The sequence below is a fragment of the Miscanthus floridulus genome, chromosome 14 (genome assembly GCF_019320115.1).
Source record: "Miscanthus floridulus cultivar M001 chromosome 14, ASM1932011v1, whole genome shotgun sequence".
In the NCBI taxonomy this organism is placed as follows: Eukaryota; Viridiplantae; Streptophyta; class Magnoliopsida; order Poales; family Poaceae; genus Miscanthus; species Miscanthus floridulus.
In genome coordinates, this window is record NC_089593.1 from 70896 (window position 1) to 90796 (window position 19901).

Here is a 19901-nt window from a genome sequence, read left to right on the forward strand (position 1 = left end):
TTCAGATGTAACAGCTATGGCAATTTTCCAGACCACTTTCAGTTAACTCAATTTGAAAGCCTTGCCTTGCTTTCTGTAGGCAACACATATGGTGTACTGATTTAGTGATGCTATAACTTCTACTTTGTCAAGACTTTTCAGATTGCTTCCTAAGCTTAGCTGAAATAGAAGAGCTGAATGATGGTCCTTATAAAAAATCCAACTACATTCTGCAGGTTGGCTATGATACAAAAATAAGTGATCGCTAGAGCTGCATATGTCACAAGGGCAACATCAATCCAAATGCAGGCAACAGTGGTATGCCTGATTGCTGATCACTTAAAAGTGGAAAAGTCACTTGCAAAGTCTGAAACTTCTGTAACTGAAAAGGAAACTGAACTTGAGAAAACATCTTGTTTCTTTGACCAAAATATTGTTAAGTAATCTCACGAAGGCTATAGCTAAATAAATTAATTTGAACTCTATGCAAGCTTGAACTGAACAAACAATAAAAATAAGATAACTAAAGACAAGCAAGAAGTGATTATCTAAAGAAAGTCACTGTAGCAGAAAGTAAAAGTTAACTTACCTACTTACTTGATGATAAAGATGCAGTGAAGACTGAAATACAGAGCAAAGCTGTGTGGAGAGAAAATTTTAGAGAAAACACAGCTGAAGACTGAACTGAATTTTAGATTTTTTTCCTAAGCCTCACCAAACTGGAAGAATCTGAACGATTTGCTGTTTCTTTACTGAACTGAAAAGATTCAGCTATGCTGCACCTGAAGGAATCCCAAAGAATCCAAACTCTCAGAGACTACTGAAGCTGAAGGCCACCGGAGAGAAAACGAAAAACTATACTTAAGAAAAACAGTACAACCTGACAGAAGAAGAATTCCAATATTATAATTTCCAGTGCATGCTGCGTATACCTCTGTATATTATGTTTCAGTGAAACATAGGATGAACAAGGCTTCACATGTCCGTAGCTGTTATTGGACAAATAACAGTGATGACATGAGGTTCTCGGACTGAAGGCACTCCCTGTCGATTGCACTGGTATCATGTAATGGTGAATGATCGGACTCTTTCTGGGAAACGGATGTCATTGATTTCTGCTGCCTTCTTTGGCCGGGGTTGGGGAAGACCGCGCGCGCCGGGTCCGTGTGCGAGCGAGCCATTGATTTCTGGGGAAAAAAATCCGGTGGAGACAGCATGCACCGCATGTCCGTGCATACTGCCTCCAGATTTGTGCCGCGTATCCGTGAAAAAATCCCACGTCGCTGCATGCTGGCAGGGAGATGAGGGAGTCGTGTGATTCTGCGAGCCATCGTGAGTGCACGCTGTCTCCACCTGATTTTTTTTTTCGATTTCTGTTGCCTTTTCGCCGGGATCGTAGTGTGGGGAGGGGCGGTCATCGCGGGAAGGACATGCACGCATGCAAGGGGAGATTTTCTTTACTTCCTTCCGTGATGTTTTCTTTCTTTTCATTCGGTTGATCACGTAGAAGCGTCATCGAGGGGAGGAGGTCCCACCTGCAGCACCGATCTTTTCAAGTCACGGCACCGTCGCACCATTCTTTGTTTTGTTGTTTTTAGTTGTATAGCCGGAACCCCGCGCGTTGTTGCGGTCACAACAAAGCAAGCTTAGAAAGGCAAGTTGTATGGCATGACTGGTAATTAGGACACGTCGGCTACAATAATTTGATTGAAACGGCAACAGTGATGTCCAAAAGATATTTATAAAAGCAAGATTGGTCATTACACAATGAAATGGAGCTTATAAGTTGTCAACAAAAAAAAATGTGTTTCTAAACATGAGCCACCTGCAGTTCATGAAGTGACATAGTTTAGGCAAAGATAAATAATAGGAGGGCCTAACACCCATGTTGATGAGATTAGTCACCACATCAAACCGAGTGACATCTGGCTAGCTTCACACTGACCATGTGTTAGAATAGAGAGCAGGACCACAGATGGATTGATAACATTTGGTGTTGTAGAAAAACAATTGAGTGCCTATTGAGCAATACATATTGCAGTCAAGCTCAGTGTTAGGTGATCAATGCAAGCAATAGGAAGAAACTTAGTAGGTTCCTCAGGTTACCTTGATGGAGGAGAGGGCAAGATGCCATTTGTGGACAACCTGGTGGGCAGCAACATGGATAGCAGCAAGAGCAGGATGGTTATTAGCTGTTGCATGTTGTTGCAGGCTAGCACCGGCTCTCAGCAACTGTGCACCTAAACATCCAAGAACCTACAGATGGCATATGTGTACCGCAAAGTGTTTCATATCACAAGGAGAGCTGGTACATATAAATCTGCAAAAGTTTGCGTATTGCAAGGTGGCATAACACATGGTACATTGCATAGCAAAACAGAACGTAACTCTTTGGAGACCGCTGGAGCATACTCCCTGATGAGGTGGCCACTCAGTACTAATACAACATTCATCCTCCCAGAAAAGAGAAAACACATGTAAAGCAGCAAACTAGAGTAAGGTGGCCACTCACTAATACAACATTCATCCTCCCAGAAAAGAGAAAACACATGTAAAGCAGCAAACTAGAGTAAGGTGGATAACGAAAAAAAGTTTTTGAGCTCCATGATTCACTTCCTGACAGTTGAATATAATATCAAATTAGCACTCGTTAGCACTGGTATGTAAGAAACATTGGCTTCCTAACATGGTACCACAACTATTACTATGGATGGAATCTCAGATATTAGCTTTGAGCCTACAGTCAGTAATCAGTGGCCCTTGCGTACTACGTTTTTTTTGAAACAAACTGTATCTTTATGCATATAAGTAGGCCCTACATATAAGGTCGGTCAGGACATTCCATAATGCAAAAGGGTTACTGAAATCAACTAAGATCAGAGTAAACCTATATTTCCAAAATTAGAGGAATAAGTAGTAAATTTTCGCATCGAGGCATTTTTAGTAAGGCTATGCCATTTTGTATTAAGTTTTTCCTGAACAGTGGCTTCATATTAACATTAATATGAAATTGATATTATTTTCCAACTCCTACTTTATTTGCCGCCTATTCGCTGGCACCAGTGACTTAACCAGTTAAAGCTTCTTTTTTTATTTCCAGGATCGGCCTACTGAGGACGTAGCGAGATTAGGACTTTTGCCGGTATATGATCCTACTTTTTTTCTTAGAAAGCTAGGACCTTTTTAACATAAAAAAGTAAAGGTTAGAGGGTAGCCTACCTACATGGAATTGGAAGAGAAAATAGGTTAGTAAGGTCAGGAGTTTGTTAACATGAATTTGTATGGTACAAAAAGGTGGAGGCACGAAAATCATGGAGCATTTCACTACGATTAGTAAACAAAACAACGAAGCTAGAGTACATTGATTTAAATATGAGGAGTCCTTACATTCCATAATATGCTATTAAGCTTCTCAATAGATCTATCCAGCAGATCATACTGTTGTCAAATATTAGTAGTAGCAGTTCCAACATGAGTTTGGTAGCCTGAGAAAAATCGAAAGCATATGGAGCAATGTAATGCGGAAATTGTGTGGAATCTAAATGGGCTAATTCCACAATAATGAAAGGTAACACATATTCCTGCAACTAACATATGGAAGGCACTCAATATTTGAGCACAACATTTTTGGTATCTGCATCTTTCATTGACATGGAAACAGGGGTAGATTAAAAAAAATAACAGTAGGTACCTAGAAATTTGTTTCCCAATTGAAGAGCATATAGTGATGCTTGTGGCCATTGGGTTATACACTCACATGTAGTCATTAATGAAGTTTGCATCCGATTAGCCTGAGTAAGAACAAAAAAATAGGAGTTACTATAGGTTTACCTTTGAAACAGGTGGCAAAAGAATTCCACTGATAAGGAAGTTTCTAATCTGTGTTCCAATCACCCACGAACTGCACCTGTGATGTAAGAGTTGTTCTTGTATCATGAGCAAGAGGTGTATCAATCACTGTAGGTAGGTTCAATTCAGGCTTAACTAAACTAAGCCATAGCAAACACACCAGAAATGAAATGAAAATACATTGAACAGGAGAGGCATTTGTACTTCAGAGAGACTAACATAGAAATTCCATTTAATTTCAAAACACCATTCAGTAACGCTATGGCGTTTCCTAATAAGTTTTCGTTGAACAATGGTACGCTGTTAACACTGACATGGAACTGACTGAAGAAACCTAGGCAAAATTAACAACTTGTAGGTCAAATCTGTATGGGAAAATAAGGCTGAGCCATGAACATGATGGAGCATGTCACTGAAGTGTTAACATTGACATCCTAAGTGAGAAGCAGGTGTAATATTATAATCGATGTAAACATCAGGAATCCCTACCATTCCAGGAGTGCCTTAAATAAGCCTGTCAATGCATCCACTCAGTAGAGCATACTCTTATCTATATACTACACAGTAGATCTGGAGGTAGTTCCCAAACTAATTTGGTAGACTGGAAAACTGCACCGTCAATGAGTTTTTATTCACCTGCTTATCGGTAAGAGAGGGAGGAGGCAGAGAGAGGGGGTTACCTGAGAAGTGTCTCCTCAGTTCGTCATCCATGTGGAAAGCATCTCTTGCTTCGTGGTGGTCGCCTGGCCTCCGTCGCTGCAAGGAAGAGGAGGGAGGAGGGCGGATCCCCATAGTAAGGAGAGGGATTTCAGGGAAGGGGAGCGGGAGAAGGAGAGACGACCGGCGGAGCAGCGGCGCCCTACGGGCCGTGGCGTGGCCGACAGATACTGGCGACCCGCATTGGCTGCTCCGACACGGACGGCGGGACGGGGACGGCGCTCGGGAGAGGCTGCGGCAACGATCGAAGGCGAGGCGGATCAGGCGGCGTTGCTGCACCTAGGGTTTCGGCGACGAAGATGCGTCTGCGGGCGGCGGGAGGTGAGCGGGACCTTGTCAGCGGCGCCGCCGGCGGCCAACATGTGGACGCCCTCGGCGCCGACGACAATCTCCGTCTCTCCGATTAGGGGCGGCGGCGGCGTGAGCTGGTGGCGTGGAATACGGAAGGGAGAAAGAGGAGTCGCGAGAACCATGGAGACGCTTCCGTCGTAGTCGTAGGAGAGGATACAGGATTACGACGCGCGGTATCACAAGTGGAGAGGCGGACCGACGAAGCGGGTCTTACTTTCTTTCTTTTTAGTGGAAGGAGATATACATGAATAGCACACGCACATGTATATATTTTTTTCTCTTAAAGTATCCACAATATAATTCTTGATAGCATATATAAATATATATGCACGTATGAGAAACGATTGTACAAAATCTCGTCAAACACTTTCATATGCCGGCAGTCCTTAAGTTCATAGGGGCTGTTCGGTTGATGGTTTCTGCGCCTAATAAGCCAGCTGATGCTGTTTTGTTCTGAGAGAAAAATACTCTACCATGGCTGATAAGCAGGTTCGATAAGTTCAAGCGAACAGGGCGATAAGTGTCATTTTGGTGATTTACACGATTTATTTAAGACACAAGTTATCTACTGAACATTTAAAGATGTGGATTAGGAAGCACAATTGTTCACCACCTTAGTTGAAATAATTTTCTTTTGCTGAGAAAATATAAAATTGTTTTGTTTACTCTACTGCCAAAGCATGCATGAAAAAAAAGGGTGAAGATGTGTACCTTGTGAGAAAATTCAGGTTAATGGTGCTGCTGGCACTTTTCCACTCACCCATGGTACCTTAGGCAAGGGTGAATAGACCTTCTCATATTTCATTTCATGCACTCCATAAGGTTTAGCTGTTTTCTTCCAAAGCCAGCTGGCGTAATCATCCATGAAGATGATGCAGTCCCGTGAAAGATCATAGGGAGACACACGGACAGCTCTCGAGCACCCTTGCCCAAGGAACAATGCTTGGTCATTTTTCAATGTCATCATCTCAACCCACAAGTGACCCTCAAAGTGAGCATTCAACACTTCAAACTCACTCCTACCAGCCACAATGCCATGTCTTCTTCCTTTGTCAGAATCTTTTCTGCAGATCATAGCAGTGTGTCATGGGATTTAAGGAGGTATAGAGTACATGCAGAGGAACTTTTATCGGGGTGGCAAGTAGGCTCCCTCAATGAGCCGCACAATTCGAGACAACGTTGGCTCATTGCTGCAATGATCATCCACAATGTCAATGGCAATAAGATCCTCAGGGTCAATGTTGTTGTCAAGAGTGTTGACCTTCCCATGGAAAAAGACCATGCATGAGAGCCACCCACACTCTTCATGCGCTCACTGACCATGCAGCAGCCCCTGGTCGGCACAGTCCGATTGAACCAAGAGCCCCAACCACAACTATGGCAGCAACGAGGCACGTGGAGAACACAACTAGCCCAAGTACGGATACTTTGCCCATGTCCTTGTTCTCCATTCAGATGCCTGGCATCTCATCATCTGGGACCATACAATCTTCAGCAGCAGCTTCTTTTTTTAATGAACTGGCAGGAGCTCTGCTTTTCAATTAAGATAGGGAAAAGAGATTTATGTACAGAGCATAAAAACAAAGCGGTTTTCCGCCCAAATTACATGCCGCTCACATGAGCTACCCCCTCCACATCAGTGCCCTATTTTTTGTGCAATATCCTCTCTGATTCTCAAGGCGACCTGCCATGATGATTCCTGAACATTTTGGAGGATTCTTATATTCCTCTCTTTCCATGGGTTCCATAGCGTGTAGATCAACATTTCATTGAAGCATCGTTTCTCTTGTTTGGAGATCTTGGCTGCAGCCTCTTCCCACCAGGCCTTTAGATGTGGGGGGTCCTGGGGTGGTTGCATTAGCTGTACATCAAAATGTTCCTAGGATAGAATTTGGCTCCAAACTATTTTGGTGAATGGGCACAACAGTGATAGATGAAGTCCTGTTTCCATAGGTCCATTGCACAGGCCGCAGTGGTCTTGATGAGGCCATCCTCTTTTTTGCAAATTGTCCGCTGTTATGATTTTTTTCTTGTATTAGGATCCAAGCAAAAACTTTGCACTTGTTTTCATAGGGGGTGTAAGAGATGCCACTCGCCAAAAGCGTTGTGGTAGCACACACGGCACGCCATGTGGCAACTGGCAACTGGAAGGTTTCACCACGAGAAAAGCTGATGACGTTGCTGCCAGCCTGCCAGGAAGCACAAGCCACAGCACTGGAAATGGCGGAGGCAGAGGGCATGCCACGTGCAGCAAACGGCAGGAAAAGAGGCTCGGTCAGCACACCAGACCGGGAGCTCTGGTGGGAGGTCCATCCATGGAGATGAGCCTTGGACCGGCGCCATGATGTAAACAAGAGCAAGGCATGGTCAGACGAAGAAGAACAAAACAAGGAAATATTCGTAGGCATGTAGGCATAGAAACAAACACCTGGTGGGCATGCAAATGAAATGGAAGCAGAGTAGCAGACCAATGCTTAGCCAAACAGAGAGGGCCTCACTTTTCGATTATATCAGGATGGATCTTCATAAGCCCTCAACACAACAGCAACAAGAAACGAACCAAAATCTGCAACTGCAACGAAAGATTGTTCAGAGATTATGTGGAGACGTCTAGGGTGTATGAAGGGAAGGCAGATACTGAAACATCAGAACCAGAACCACAATTTGCGATTTGGACGTGGCATGGAGGAGGAATCGAATACCAGGGAGGAGATTAAAGGAAGGACGAGGGAGGAGGGAACCAAGGGGGAAGAGAGCACTGGAACGTTTCCTCAAAAGAAAAAAAGAGAGCACTTGAACTCGCCGTTGCCTGGCTTCCGGCGGGCTGCGCGGTCTCGGGAATGTGAACGTGAGTAACCGAGTAGGATGATGCAAAGGTGTGCCAAAAAATTTTGGTTGGTTTTTAATGGATCTGTTTTCAACATTGTTAGCAAATTTCCCTTTGTTTCATGTTTTCCTTACTAACTTGATAAAACTTTAAAGATAAAAGTCCAAATTACTCTTCCAACTATTCAGTTGATTTAATCTACCACTCAATAGATTTGTCTTTTTTTTTGTTTCTACATGTACTAGTTGAGTTTTAAATATTTTTTTAAGGAGTGAACACGCATCATAAACTTATGTTAAAAATAAATTATAATTCTTTATCATCTATAATTATGTATCTCTAGAGTCAATGTATTGGTGGATATTCTAAGCTATCAAAATATTAATAAATTCATTGTGTATTTTTTTAAACATAATCATGATGTTCACTATTGCCTAACATAATTTTAACTTAAAACTCAACTTGTACATGGAGAAACAATAGAAAAAGAAAAAAAAGAAAAGAAAAGGTCCATATTACTCCTCTCGTACAAAAAGAAAGGTGTTCCCGAAGGAGAGAGGGCGACACACGACTGAAGAGTAGGGGCAGAGGGCGATGGCGGCGTGCGATGGAGTGAGGGCGGCGGACAATAAGATTGCGAGTGGAGATTAGAGGGCGACGGGTTTTGCCAGGTGTGCGAAGGGCGAGTGGGGCAAAGGGTTCTGCAGGGCGTGCATAGGGGTGAGCAGAGCAAAGGGTACAGACGATATCATTCCACGCTTTCTAGTTGTAGAGAAATATAGAGAATAGCTTCGTGGATACTTATGACGCCTAAGTAATTTCTAAAGGATTTAAAATGTGTACAATGAATTCACATGAAATTCAAAATATTAAGCTCCTCGGGTTTGTGGCAAAGATAATACATGATGCCACCTAACGAATTTCTAGAGGATTTAACTTGTCGCATGAATTCACATGAAAAAAACAGAAAATTAAGCACCTCGTGTTTGTGACAAAGAAAGATATAAAAAATAAAATTGATGACTGTGATGCGAATATGCAATTTTAGTTTTTTTTAGCAAGCCACTTCGTAGTTCGTACTACACACATTCATATATATTATTAGCACAATAATAAATTAAAAGAAAAAAGCACAATAATAGTGAAACTACAAGCCATGCACACGCTCTCCTCCTAAAATTACACGACAGTGTCATGATTAACCTATGGAGGACCTTCTCCTCTTGGGCGTGACCACATGGTGATGGTGCATCGTTTTGCACTGGCGCCCAACGGCGGCAATGCTGCCCGTGTGGTTTGTCGTCCACCCGCCTTTGAACGGGTTCAGCCGGCTCAGCGACCGGGACACCGACCCCAAGAAGCTCGCTTTCTTCGCCGTCCGGGACGGTGACGACGGCGGCGTCAACCCGCTCCCCTTGCTGTGGTGCATCCCTGACATGTAAGCCCGCATCCGTGCCAGCTCCGACCCCAAGAAGGTCGCTTTCTTCGCCGTCCGGGACGGTGACGACCCGCTCCCCTTGCTGTGCTGCATCTCCGACATGTAGGCCCGCATCCGTGCCAGCTCCAACCGCAGCGCCTCGTTCTCCCGCGCCAGCGCCGCGTCCGCCATGGCCTGCGCGCGAGCTCTCCCGGCGGCCGACGACGACTGCGTGTCCGCCACCACGTCGCCCATCGACGTCGCGGCGGCGGCGGCGACGCTGCGGAGCTTGAGCTGGTCGTAGTAGAGCGCGCTGAGCACGGCCTGCAGCGGCAGGCGCTTGTTCTGCGACGCGTGGAGGCGCGCCTGGTACGAGAGCTTGAGCGGGTCCATGACGCTGCAGACCTTCTCCCGCTGGATCTCGTCCAGCGCCGGGTGCGTCTTTAGGTAGATGTCGACGGCGCGGTACAGGCAGTCGTGCGACGGGCGCGCGTCCTTGGGCACGGCCCCGGCCACGCCGACGAACTTGGAGATGGGCAGCGCCTCCTCCGTCGCGATCTCCGCCGCCACCTCGTCCACCGTCCTAGCGACCTTCTCCAGCGCGCCGGCAGTCCCGGCACCGAGCTCCGTCGCCGCCGTCGTCCCGGACATGGACGCCCGGCGGCTCCTCCTCCGCTCGCTCTCCGGCGCCGCCGCCTGCCTCTGCCGCTCGACGAAAGCGGTGACTACGCGTCGCACTGTGTCGGTGTTCCTGACGCGCTCCCCGGCGGCGTCGAGCGCGAAGCCCAGCAGGTCCTCTGCGGTGGCCTGATCTAGCACCGCCGCGACGCGGAGCTCGAGGTCGCGGCACGCCTTGGCGGACGCCTCGGTGGCGACGGCGGCGTGGAGGAGGCGGCAGAGGAACGCCGCCGGGATGCCGGGCCCGTCGGCGGGCGACGGGAGCACGTCGACGACGGACTCGAGCAGGGCGCGCTGGTCCGCGCAGTCCCGCGGCGCCGCGAGGACCTCGGCGAGGACAAGCTCCGCGTAGCTCCCCGCCGCGGCGGCCACCACGGCCGGGTCCGCGCGGCGGCACCGCAGCGCCGTGACGACTCGCCCGAACGAGCGCGGCAACAGCGCCGCCAGCTCCGCCTTCCACCACCCGGGCGGCTGCGACGACGACGAACTGGTCGTCGGGAACAGCGCCTCGCGGCAGACCCCGAGCGCAACGGCGTCCGCGGCGCGGCGCGCGACGCCGAGCTCCTCGGCGGCGGCCCGGAGGAGGTCGTCGTCGGGCGCCTCGCAGGAGCGGAGGACCGCGATGGCGCCGGGCAGCGTGCGGAGCCCCGACCGCGCGAGGAACTCGTCCACGCGCCGGGCTAGGTCCGCCGATGGGTGGCGCATGTCGAGGAACGCCGCGGCGCATCGTAGCGCCGCCGCGTTGGCAGGTGTGATCTCGAAGTTGGCGCCGTAGCAGTACCGCGCGGCTTTCTCGAACGCGTCCGCGCCGCCTGGGAGCGCGGAGAGGTCCAGCTCGACGACGGGGGGCTTGGGGTCGTCGGCGTCGGCGTCGCCCTTGCTGCTGGTGGTCGCCGCCGCGACGGCACGGCGGATGCAGCCGCACTTGGGCACCATCACCGCCTGGGTGCACGTTCAAGCAAAGTCCGTTCACGTCAGTCCATGATCGTTTTTTCTTTGCAGTATTGATAAAAAATCCTTTTAAAAAAAAATAGGAAAAAGAAGAGGAAGAATCACAGATCAAAACAAAGTTGGATCTTCTAGGTGTAGTGATCTCCTGATCAATCGTTTGATGTTTTTTTTTTTTTTTTGTTGAGATGAATCATAAATTCACAGAGATAGAGTAGGTTATGTTTCTCCGCCATGATCGACATCGATCTGCAGGGGATTGGATTGTTTCACCATGACCGTACCTTGTGGAGAGGGAAAATGGAGTCGCCGATGCGGATGATGAGATCGGCAGGGATCTCCATCTCCAGGGACGACACCTTGCTGCTGTAGCCCAACACAAACACACGCACACGAGGGTACGATCAGCATCACAGCAAGCTAGCGTTCACCTCTGAATAATTGAAGAAGAGAAGCTATCATGAGATGCATACAGCATACATACCACTGCTGTCTGGTCGTGTCCATGGTGATGGAAGCAGCAGGCACGCGTGACGATGAGGTGCTGTAGCTCGCGGCGGCTTCCGTACAAGGAGGAGCAGGATCAGGCAAGGAGAGCAAGTACCAGAGCGGGGGCATGCAGCGCCCTAGTATTCTGCCGAAGCAGTCTTGTGACGAAGCAGTCTTCTGCCGATCCCTCTCATATATAGAGATATTCCAGTTCCAGTTGTTCACTACTGCTCCTTGCCGGCTCTCGAGCTTTCTGGCCTCTTTTTTTTCATGGCATTCTTATTTTGGTTAGTACCAGTACCAGAAATGGATTTGGAAAAAGAAAAGATCGGATTGGATACTCGTTTTTTGCATGGCTGGTGTTTTATTGGGTCAACGATTGAGCGGAAAACAAAAACCGCTTGAAAGTTGGGGCTTGGAATGTCGTCGTCGTCGTTTTTCTCGGCAACGAACTCAACTGGTGGCCACTGCTTGCTGTGCTGTGGCCCGGGTCTCGTTGCTCCTGGACGAGACGAGCAGACAGGCCTCCGTCTCGACGGCAACATTTCCATGTCTCGACGCGAACTAAAGGCGGCACGCAGCGTTTTTCCGTTTCCAGATTACAGATTTCCTCGGTGCTTCTGCATCTGCAAGAACAGCGACGCATTCGCCAATTCCACGCACGCGTCAGCGTACGAAAACGGCGTCTCATCCGAGCACGCGAATAGGTACGAGCAGGGAGCTCGCTTTCAGCCGCAGCACAAGAGTACGAGGCGCAACTAGCCTGCCGGGGCTTTGGATTATGCGCCGGCCGGTCGGTCTCGGTCTCCGGCGGCGGCCGCGCGCGCGAATGAACGAGCGGCGCACCTTGGTTCCGTCCGGCCCTACGCCGCCGGAGCGGCAGACCTCGACGTATGTACGCCGGCCGGCCACGTCGGAGCGAGCAGGATAACACGCGAGAATCCGGATTCCGTATACGAGGGACCAGTGCCGGCTCGCCACGTCGGAGATATCGCATCTCGGGGTGCAATGAGATAAGCGGGAAAGACTGACCTGCTTGTTGCTTTGCTTCGTTCAGCTGGAGCTTTCTTCCTCTTTGCCGGTAGCAGCGCAAAAGATTCGATCATGGTTTGGATTTGGGATGATCGATCGTCGTTGCACGAACAGGCAGGGCCCGCCCGCGCTACTCCCCACGCTTCCATGCTTCCCGCGCCCCTCCACACCAGCTGTGCCACTCCCCTCCATGCACGACGTCCTAGAAGCTGCAGCAGATAGCTGCGGCGAGCGGCTCACATTGTAACACGCACAACACCCTAATCTACTTTTCAAATATCTAAATGAAACAATTGCAATATATGTACGAACTAGCTGCAACATTCGAAACATGCGCATGAAACATATGAAAAACACTTGAAAAACAATTATAAACATATGCAACGTCAAATAAACACTTGCAACATATGCGTGAAACATGTGCAACATTCAGATAAACACACTAGCAACATAGTCTAAAAGAAAATAGATGAAACATTAGGAACAGACACGTGCAACATACGTATACAATCATTGCAACATATGCAACAGCATCCTGATATATTTCTACACCATCCATATGAAACATACCTACGAAACATCTGAAACACTTAAAACATGCGCTTGCAACATGGGGTCCCGGGGCTGGACGATTCCAACCGCTGGGGTCAGAGCTGACGCCGCACAAGCACCACCACCACCACCACTGCTAGCCGCACTAGGCTCGGCTCGGCTGGGCTGGCAGCGCGTGTGACGGGCAGGAGCGAGCGGCGTGGGGATGGCGAGCGCGAAGAGTGGGAGCGAGCGGCGCGGGATGAGCACTTCCAACATATGCAGGCTCTGTTCGGCTTGCTGAATTTTGGCTGAAACTGGCTGAAAACACTGTTCTGGCTGAATTATTATGAGAGAAAAACACTGTTCTCGTTGAAATAGGAAGCCGAACAAATCGGATATGGGGTAAGCCGAACGGGGCCACAATGAGATAAGGGGTAAAGAGAGACTGACCTGCTTGTTGCTTTGCTTCGTTCAGCTGGAGCTCGTCCTCTTTGCCAGCACAAATGGTAGCAGCGCAAAAGATTCGGTCATGATTTGGGTTTGGGATGATCGATCGAGTCAATCTCTTTTTTGTCCGTCTTTTCTTTGTCTCAAACTTATCCTGGAATCCAACGAACTTGTCCTAGAGCAAGCATGCTTTTCCACCTGGAACGGAAGAGATGGATCAACTTGCACAAAGCAAGCACCCAAACTAGATCAGATTTTTTTTTGGTACAGTGGCGGCGGATTCAGGAAAATTTTTAGAGGGGCTGAACAAAAGTGCGACAGCAACATACCTCCGACTGCGACTTGATATTAAGTCTCAGCCCCACCTACATAATAAAACTTTGCCTAAAAATTCAGGAGGAGCTCCAGGGCTCCGGTATCGGTAGGGGGGCTTGAGCCCCCCCCCCCCCCCCCCCCCCACCACCCCCACCGCGGTTTGAATCCGCCGCTGGAGTACACCGTAGTGGGTGAGATACTGAATTAGATGTCTTGTCATCACATATCTTTTTTTTTGACGAACCTTTTCCAGTTGGTGCGTTATTGGACTAGTTCAAAATATATGGTCATTATATATTATTCCTTTTGTTTGTTTGTTTGTTTTTAACTTTTAATAATTTTGTTTTCTGAAAACTAAAACCCAAAACAACCAAGAGCAAAAGGAAAACCAAACCTAAATTACCAGAATATTTTGATTGGTTTATGTGGAATATTTGTGAATCAGCAGCTCTGGTCCATGGGAAAACATTTATAAAAAAGGCGGCGATGCAAAAACAATATCAGATACCCATTGCTTTGCGCTTTTCTCTTTGGCAGAAGCAATGCGGGCAGCGCAAAAGATTCAAAGAGGGATTCGTGATCTAGATCGGGGCATCAAGTCCTTGTCTATTGATCTTTTCTTTTCTGTCTAACTTATTCGGGAGCCTACTTTCCATGCTGAAAACAAAAAGGAAAAGGTCATCTTGCCCGTAGTTTGCCAAACAGATCAGATATTTTGGCCATGCTTTTTTCTTAACCAACAGGAGATTGTGTCAAACAGGGTTCAAAATTACACTAGACTATATATGTTAGCGCACTAATCAAGCGGTTCATACAGTTAGTATGATTATGAAAACTAGAACCTATACTAAGTATTTTTTTTAACTAGAAAAAGGAAAAACAAACCTAAATATATAACCAAATTTTTTTGCATTGTTTCGTTTTTTGTTCTTTTACTACACCCGGTGAGTCCCTTGATCCATGAAAAATGAGTGGTGCAAATACAATATCACAACATGTTCATCGACTATGATAGTAACATAAACTAGTAAACCACAGGGGTAGTCAAACAATAAATCATCTTGTGAGGATCCTATATCCATGTGCATGATTATGTATGATTTTGATGCTGATACCATTACTAGGACTAAGATGTGTGCTAAGATTTTTTTTAGATAATGGAACGAGGTTCTTGCCTCTACCATCCGAAGATGATACACGACTGAGAGACAAAACACAAACCAAAGCCATGTGGCTCAAACTCTCACATCCAAAAGAGGGGAAAAAGCAACAAAGTTCAGCCCAACCTAGGTGAACGACTAACACTTGGAAAAGAACTAAGACTAAGCTTCAATTCGATTCCGTAAGCACCATCCAAACTTTGCGAAGACCGTCATAATCAATGTCTCCAAGTTTTTGCAACCACGCCTTAACAATGGTCGCTCCTCCTCCTTATACAGCAGGGACCACTAGAGGATCCAGCATGTCGCCCAAAAAACTACCTACAAATAAGTATTAGATTTAGGCTCATTAAATACCATATTATTTCTATTCAACCATAAAGCCCAACAAAGCACATCCGCTCCTAACATAATTTGGTTTCTAAGCTTAAGACATAAGCCATTTGGCCAAGAAACAAATAAATTAGAAAAGCTAGTAGGTGGTTGAATTTCAAAGGTGATATGCACAATATTCCAGACAAAACTCGCAAAGTGGCCATCAAAGAACAAATGTTGGATAGTCTCTACGGAACTACAGAAACAACGCTTGACACTTCCTTGCTAATTTCTTTTTGCTAAGTTGTCTTTGGTAAGAGTGGCACCCTTTTGTACGTACTAGAGGAAAATTTTAATTTTCAATGGTACCGTCAATTTGAGTGGGCTTTTTCCAAGAGAACAACTCGTCGAATCATTGTCCTATACATGGAATGGACTGTGAATATGCCATTCTTACTAAGTTTCCACCTAAACCTATCCTTCCCATTTGTGAGGTTAACCAGGACTACTTTTTACACCAAGTCAAACCAAGAGGTCAGAAATTCAACCAGCCTCTCCTAAATGACACATTAAGTGGATCCATAGGATATTTGCCACCATATCATCTTTCCTCCTTATTAATCTATAAAGGTTGAGATACATCTCTGTAAAAGGTTTGTCTCATAACCAAATGTCCTCTCAAAATCTGATTTGTGTCCCACTTTGCACTTTAAAAAATCCATATGCTAAAAAATCATCCTTGATCTTCATCAAGACAGCCCAAAAATGAGAGTCGCCTGGCCTGTGTTCACTTGCGTTAGAGATTTGTTAGACATGTCTTTCTTTCTTAGAAGATTTTGCCAAACCTCATACTCATTAATTAATAAACTTATAAACAACCATTAGGTCAGGAGACATCTATTTTTAATATCTAGGTTTTGTATGCCCAGTCCACCAAAATCTTTCGGCCTATAGAGAATACTCCTTCTTGCGAGATGATCTTTTTTATGTTTGTCACAATGCCAGAAAAAATGAGAGCGATAGTAATCTAATTTTTGAAGGACTCCTCTAGGGACTTAAAAAATATAACATGAATATAGACAAACTAGTTAGCACCGAATTAATCAAGACTAATCTCCAACTAACCGAGAGTAATTTTCCTTTCCAACTACCGAGTTTTTTCTGGAACTTCTCCTCCATGAAGGCAGAATCCTTGTTTGATAATTTCTTATGATTCATAGGTACACCTAGATAACTAAAAGGGAAGCCTCCCAACTAGCTTGCACCCAAACAATCTTGCCTACTCTTGTTCATAGTCCTTGGCTGCTCCATAACAAAATAGCTCACTTTTGTGAAAATTAATTTTTAGCCCCGATAATTGCTCAAAGGTACTAAGCACTACCTTGAGATCTTTGGCTTGGAGCGTGTCATGATCCATAAATAGAATGGTGTCAGCCGCATATTGGAGAATAGACAATCCATCCTCTACCGGATGATGGACAACTTCCGTGAATTTTCCATTAGACTTAGCCCAAAAAATCAAGGTTGCTAGCATATCTGCAACAAGGTTAAACAAGATGATATGGGAGACAAGGGATCGCCCTGTTTAATCCTTTCTTAGTTTGGAAGAAATGTCCTACCTCCTCATTTACTTTACCTATCTCCCCTCAATTTGATGAATCCAATTGCACCACACCGTTGAAAAGCCATTCATTCTAAACGTCTATTGTAAAAAGGAGTATTTCACCTTGTCTTAGGCTTTCTCAAAGTCTAGCTTTAAGATCACCCTATCTAACTTTTTCCTGTGCATCTCATGAATGCTTTCATGCAAAATGCCCACTCCTTCCAAAATATTCTAACCCTTCATAAATGTTGATTGTGATGGCTGGATCACCTTTTGAGCCACTAGGACTATTCGGTTACTCATCACTCTTGTAAAAAATTGAAGTTGACATTTAACACACAAATGGGTTGGAATTGTTGGATTTGTGCAGCTTCCTTTTTCTTTGGTAGTAATGTAATTATATCAAAGTTAAGCTGAAGAGGGAATGGTTACCCGTTTGAAATTATGAAAAGAGAGGCATGAGGTCATTTTTATTAATTCCAAAAAACTTGGTAGAATTCGGCTGGGAACCTGTCGGGTCCTAGAGCTTTATTATACCCCATTTAAAAAAAATTGCCTCCTTAACCTCCTTTTCTATTTTCGTCGTTAAGACGTCATTTTCTAACTTTGAAACTCGTAAAATGTCACTCCTAAAGGACTCTATCATAGAAAAGTTATTACTATCCAGTTCTCTAAAGAGACCTTTATAGTAATTGGTGATGAATTTTTTAAGGTTTTCCTCACCCTAGATTGTTCCTTCCTCTTGCTCTAAACAGAATAGCATTGTTTTCATATGCTTTCCATTGGCCACTAAATGGAAATACTTAGTATTACAATCACCAGATAGGAACCTAGTTGTCTTGGCTCTTTGATACCATTTGACTTTTTCCCATAAAAGAAGAGCAAGTCTCTCTTTATAGTAATTTTTAGGATCAATTTCCATACTGCTGAGTGGCTGCAACTCGACTTTTTTATATAACTCACAAGCTTTTCTAATCAACTCGGCCTTTTCGTTCTTGTATTTTTGGCTAAAATTCTTGGCCCAACCCCTTAAGAATTCTCTAAGCCTTCGAATTTTGTTTTGCCATCTTTGTAGCAGTGTTTCGCCTCTCAACTCCTTTTTCCATACATCAACAACCAACTCATAAAAATCATCCCTTAATAACCAACCAAGTTCAAATTGGAACTACAATTGTTTGTTTCCTTGGGTGCCATTACCGGTATCTAAAAGTAACGGAGTGTGATCTGATATTTCTCTTGTCAACGCTTGTACAGTCACAAGTGGAAAATTATACTCCCATTCCATGCTCACTAAGATCCGGTCAAGCCTTTCATAAGCTGATGTTTCCCTAGAATTGTCCCATGTAAATTGTCTGTTTGGGAGATCAAGTTCCCTTAAATCCAAGCTATTTAATGATAACATTAAACATGAAGGGCCACCAATCTCAAATCTATTGTTGTTTTGTTTCTATGGGCTTGTAATGATACTAAAATCTCCACCCAAAAGAGCAGGACCTGTTTCCTTTCCACATGTTTGGACCAACTCAGTGAGGAAGTACTCCTTGTGTTCCTCTTGTGCAGCCCCATAAACTGCAATAAGAACCCAATGAAAATCATCCACTTTGTTTCTGAGCCCAAACTTAACATAAAAGTCACCCTCGTCAATACTACCAATATCAATCAATACTGTTCGGTTGGCTGGTTCGTATCGTTGCTGGTTCGTGAAGAAGTACTGCTGGCTGGTTTGTGTGAGAGAAAAATACTGTTTCAGCTGGAAATTTACGATCGTTTACGACAAGCCATAGCCAAACGAACAGGCTGACTACCAATATCTACCAATATCAAAGATGGTAAGATCAGCATTAAAGCATGCATGCATTCACCTCTGATTGAAGAAGAAAAAAGCAATCATGAGATGGGCACCACTGCTGGCTGATCCTGTCCCTGGTGGAATGAAGCAGCGACAATGCTTGACGATGAGCTGATGTAGCTGATGCATGGTGGCAGCTTCCATAAAAGGACCAGAGCGGGGGCATGCAGTGACAGGCTACACCCTACAGTACCGAGCTTCTAGCCCGCTGCGCTGTGCGCATGCATGCAAGCAAGTTCTGACGGAGCAATCTTCTGCCGATGCCTCTCATATACTCCTTGCCGGCTCTCGAGCTGTGTGCGGCCTCTTTTTTTTTGCATGGTATTATTATTTCTGTTAGTACCGGTTGTCGATTGTTAGGCCCACCAGTTTTGCCGAGCATCCACTAGTGTTGCCGAGTACCTACTAGCTGTGCCGACCATGAACGAGCGTTGTTCGTCCCCACGCGCTATGACTAGAGCTTGAAGAAGAAGGGAGAACAGAGCATACACACATAGTACAAGACACCAGCGTTGGCCGAAGCCCTGTATGGGAGATGACAAATCTGAACTCTCTTTACTGAGTTGCCGTGGTAGTTTATTTATATAACTATATCCATCTAGTCCTACTACAGCGCACATGCTGCAATAGTAACTATATAACACAGCAGGACTGACTCTACGCCGGCCTCTGCATGTGGCTACAGTGCTGCAGGTGAGTCGTGCGGCGCCTGCACCTGCAGCGGCTACAGTATCACAGCAGGGGGCCTTTTCGGTGCCGCCTTCCCTTGTTGTGTTCACACAAGGAAAGCAGTAGTTTATTCTAACAATTCTTTCCCTAAATCTACTGCTATCCCTTGTACCCCATCCATGCCGATCATCTCCTTCAGCTCCGTGAGTCGAAGACGTCCGAGCGACTTGGTGAGGACGTCCGTAAGTTGCCGACCAGTTTTGACGAACTCGATGACGATCTGCCCTCCATCGACAGTCCCTGAGGAAGTGGAACTTTACGTCGATGTGTTTACTCCGGTCGTGCAAAACCGGATTCTTCACGAGGACGATGGCGGGCTGGTTGTCCAACATCAGTGCTGGTGGGTGAGCTTCCACGCCGGGCAGCTCGCCCAGCAGCCGACGCAGCCACACAACTTGGCACGCCGCTGTGGCCATCGCTACGTACTCTGCCTCGCACGTAGATAGCGCCACCACCTTCTGTTTCAGCGACAGCCATGAAATTGCGGCCGACCCAAGGAAGACGAGCACGCCAGAGGTGCTCCGTCGTCCGTCGATGTCCCCCGCCATGTCTGCATCACTGAACACAGTGAGCTGCAGCTTACTCCCGCATGGTCTTGGAAAAAATGATCCCTTGATCCACCGTCCCCTTGACGTAGCGCAGTAGCCGCTTCACTATAGCCG

The 19901-nt window shown here is 46.2% G+C and overlaps 1 protein-coding gene and 4 long non-coding RNA genes across 10 annotated transcripts; all 5 read right to left on the reverse strand.

The window, feature by feature from the left end:
- Positions 1 to 1588: 1588 nt before the first annotated feature.
- Positions 1589 to 5087, reverse strand: LOC136504156 (uncharacterized). 4 transcript variants are annotated; one of them, XR_010770792.1, is made up of 6 exons: positions 4825 to 5087; positions 4509 to 4584; positions 3671 to 3770; positions 2368 to 3464; positions 2086 to 2235; positions 1589 to 1997 (listed from the first exon to the last, which is right to left on the reverse strand). It is a non-coding gene; the product is annotated as an uncharacterized lncRNA (long non-coding RNA). The 4 variants fall into 4 exon arrangements; XR_010770793.1 differs by having other exon boundaries at positions 2086 to 3417; XR_010770791.1 differs by having other exon boundaries at positions 2086 to 3464.
- Positions 5088 to 6210: 1123 nt separating this feature from the next.
- Positions 6211 to 7716, reverse strand: LOC136502714 (uncharacterized). Its single transcript, XR_010770668.1, has 3 exons — positions 7599 to 7716; positions 7325 to 7468; positions 6211 to 7223 (listed from the first exon to the last, which is right to left on the reverse strand). It is a non-coding gene; the product is annotated as an uncharacterized lncRNA (long non-coding RNA).
- Positions 7717 to 8793: 1077 nt separating this feature from the next.
- On the reverse strand, positions 8794 to 11446 carry LOC136504737 (root phototropism protein 2-like). Of its 2 annotated transcripts, none has more exons than XM_066499721.1 (3): positions 11251 to 11446; positions 11051 to 11129; positions 8794 to 10760 (listed from the first exon to the last, which is right to left on the reverse strand). In XM_066499721.1, exons 1-3 carry the CDS (start codon positions 11382 to 11384, stop codon positions 8922 to 8924), a joined length of 2052 nt encoding a protein of 683 aa, XP_066355818.1. In that variant the 5' UTR covers positions 11385 to 11446; the 3' UTR covers positions 8794 to 8921. The 2 variants fall into 2 exon arrangements, with proteins under 2 accessions (XP_066355818.1, XP_066355817.1); XM_066499720.1 differs by having other exon boundaries at positions 11051 to 11132.
- Positions 11447 to 12826: 1380 nt separating this feature from the next.
- LOC136504130 (uncharacterized) lies at positions 12827 to 13710 on the reverse strand. The gene is made up of 3 exons (XR_010770779.1): positions 13598 to 13710; positions 13272 to 13466; positions 12827 to 13148 (listed from the first exon to the last, which is right to left on the reverse strand). It is a non-coding gene; the product is annotated as an uncharacterized lncRNA (long non-coding RNA).
- Positions 13711 to 14717: 1007 nt separating this feature from the next.
- Positions 14718 to 18797, reverse strand: LOC136505553 (uncharacterized). Of its 2 annotated transcripts, XR_010771235.1 has the most exons (3): positions 18524 to 18797; positions 16440 to 18230; positions 14718 to 15064 (listed from the first exon to the last, which is right to left on the reverse strand). It is a non-coding gene; the product is annotated as an uncharacterized lncRNA (long non-coding RNA). The 2 variants fall into 2 exon arrangements; XR_010771234.1 differs by having other exon boundaries at positions 16440 to 18797.
- Between the last annotated feature and the right edge of the window lie 1104 nt (positions 18798 to 19901).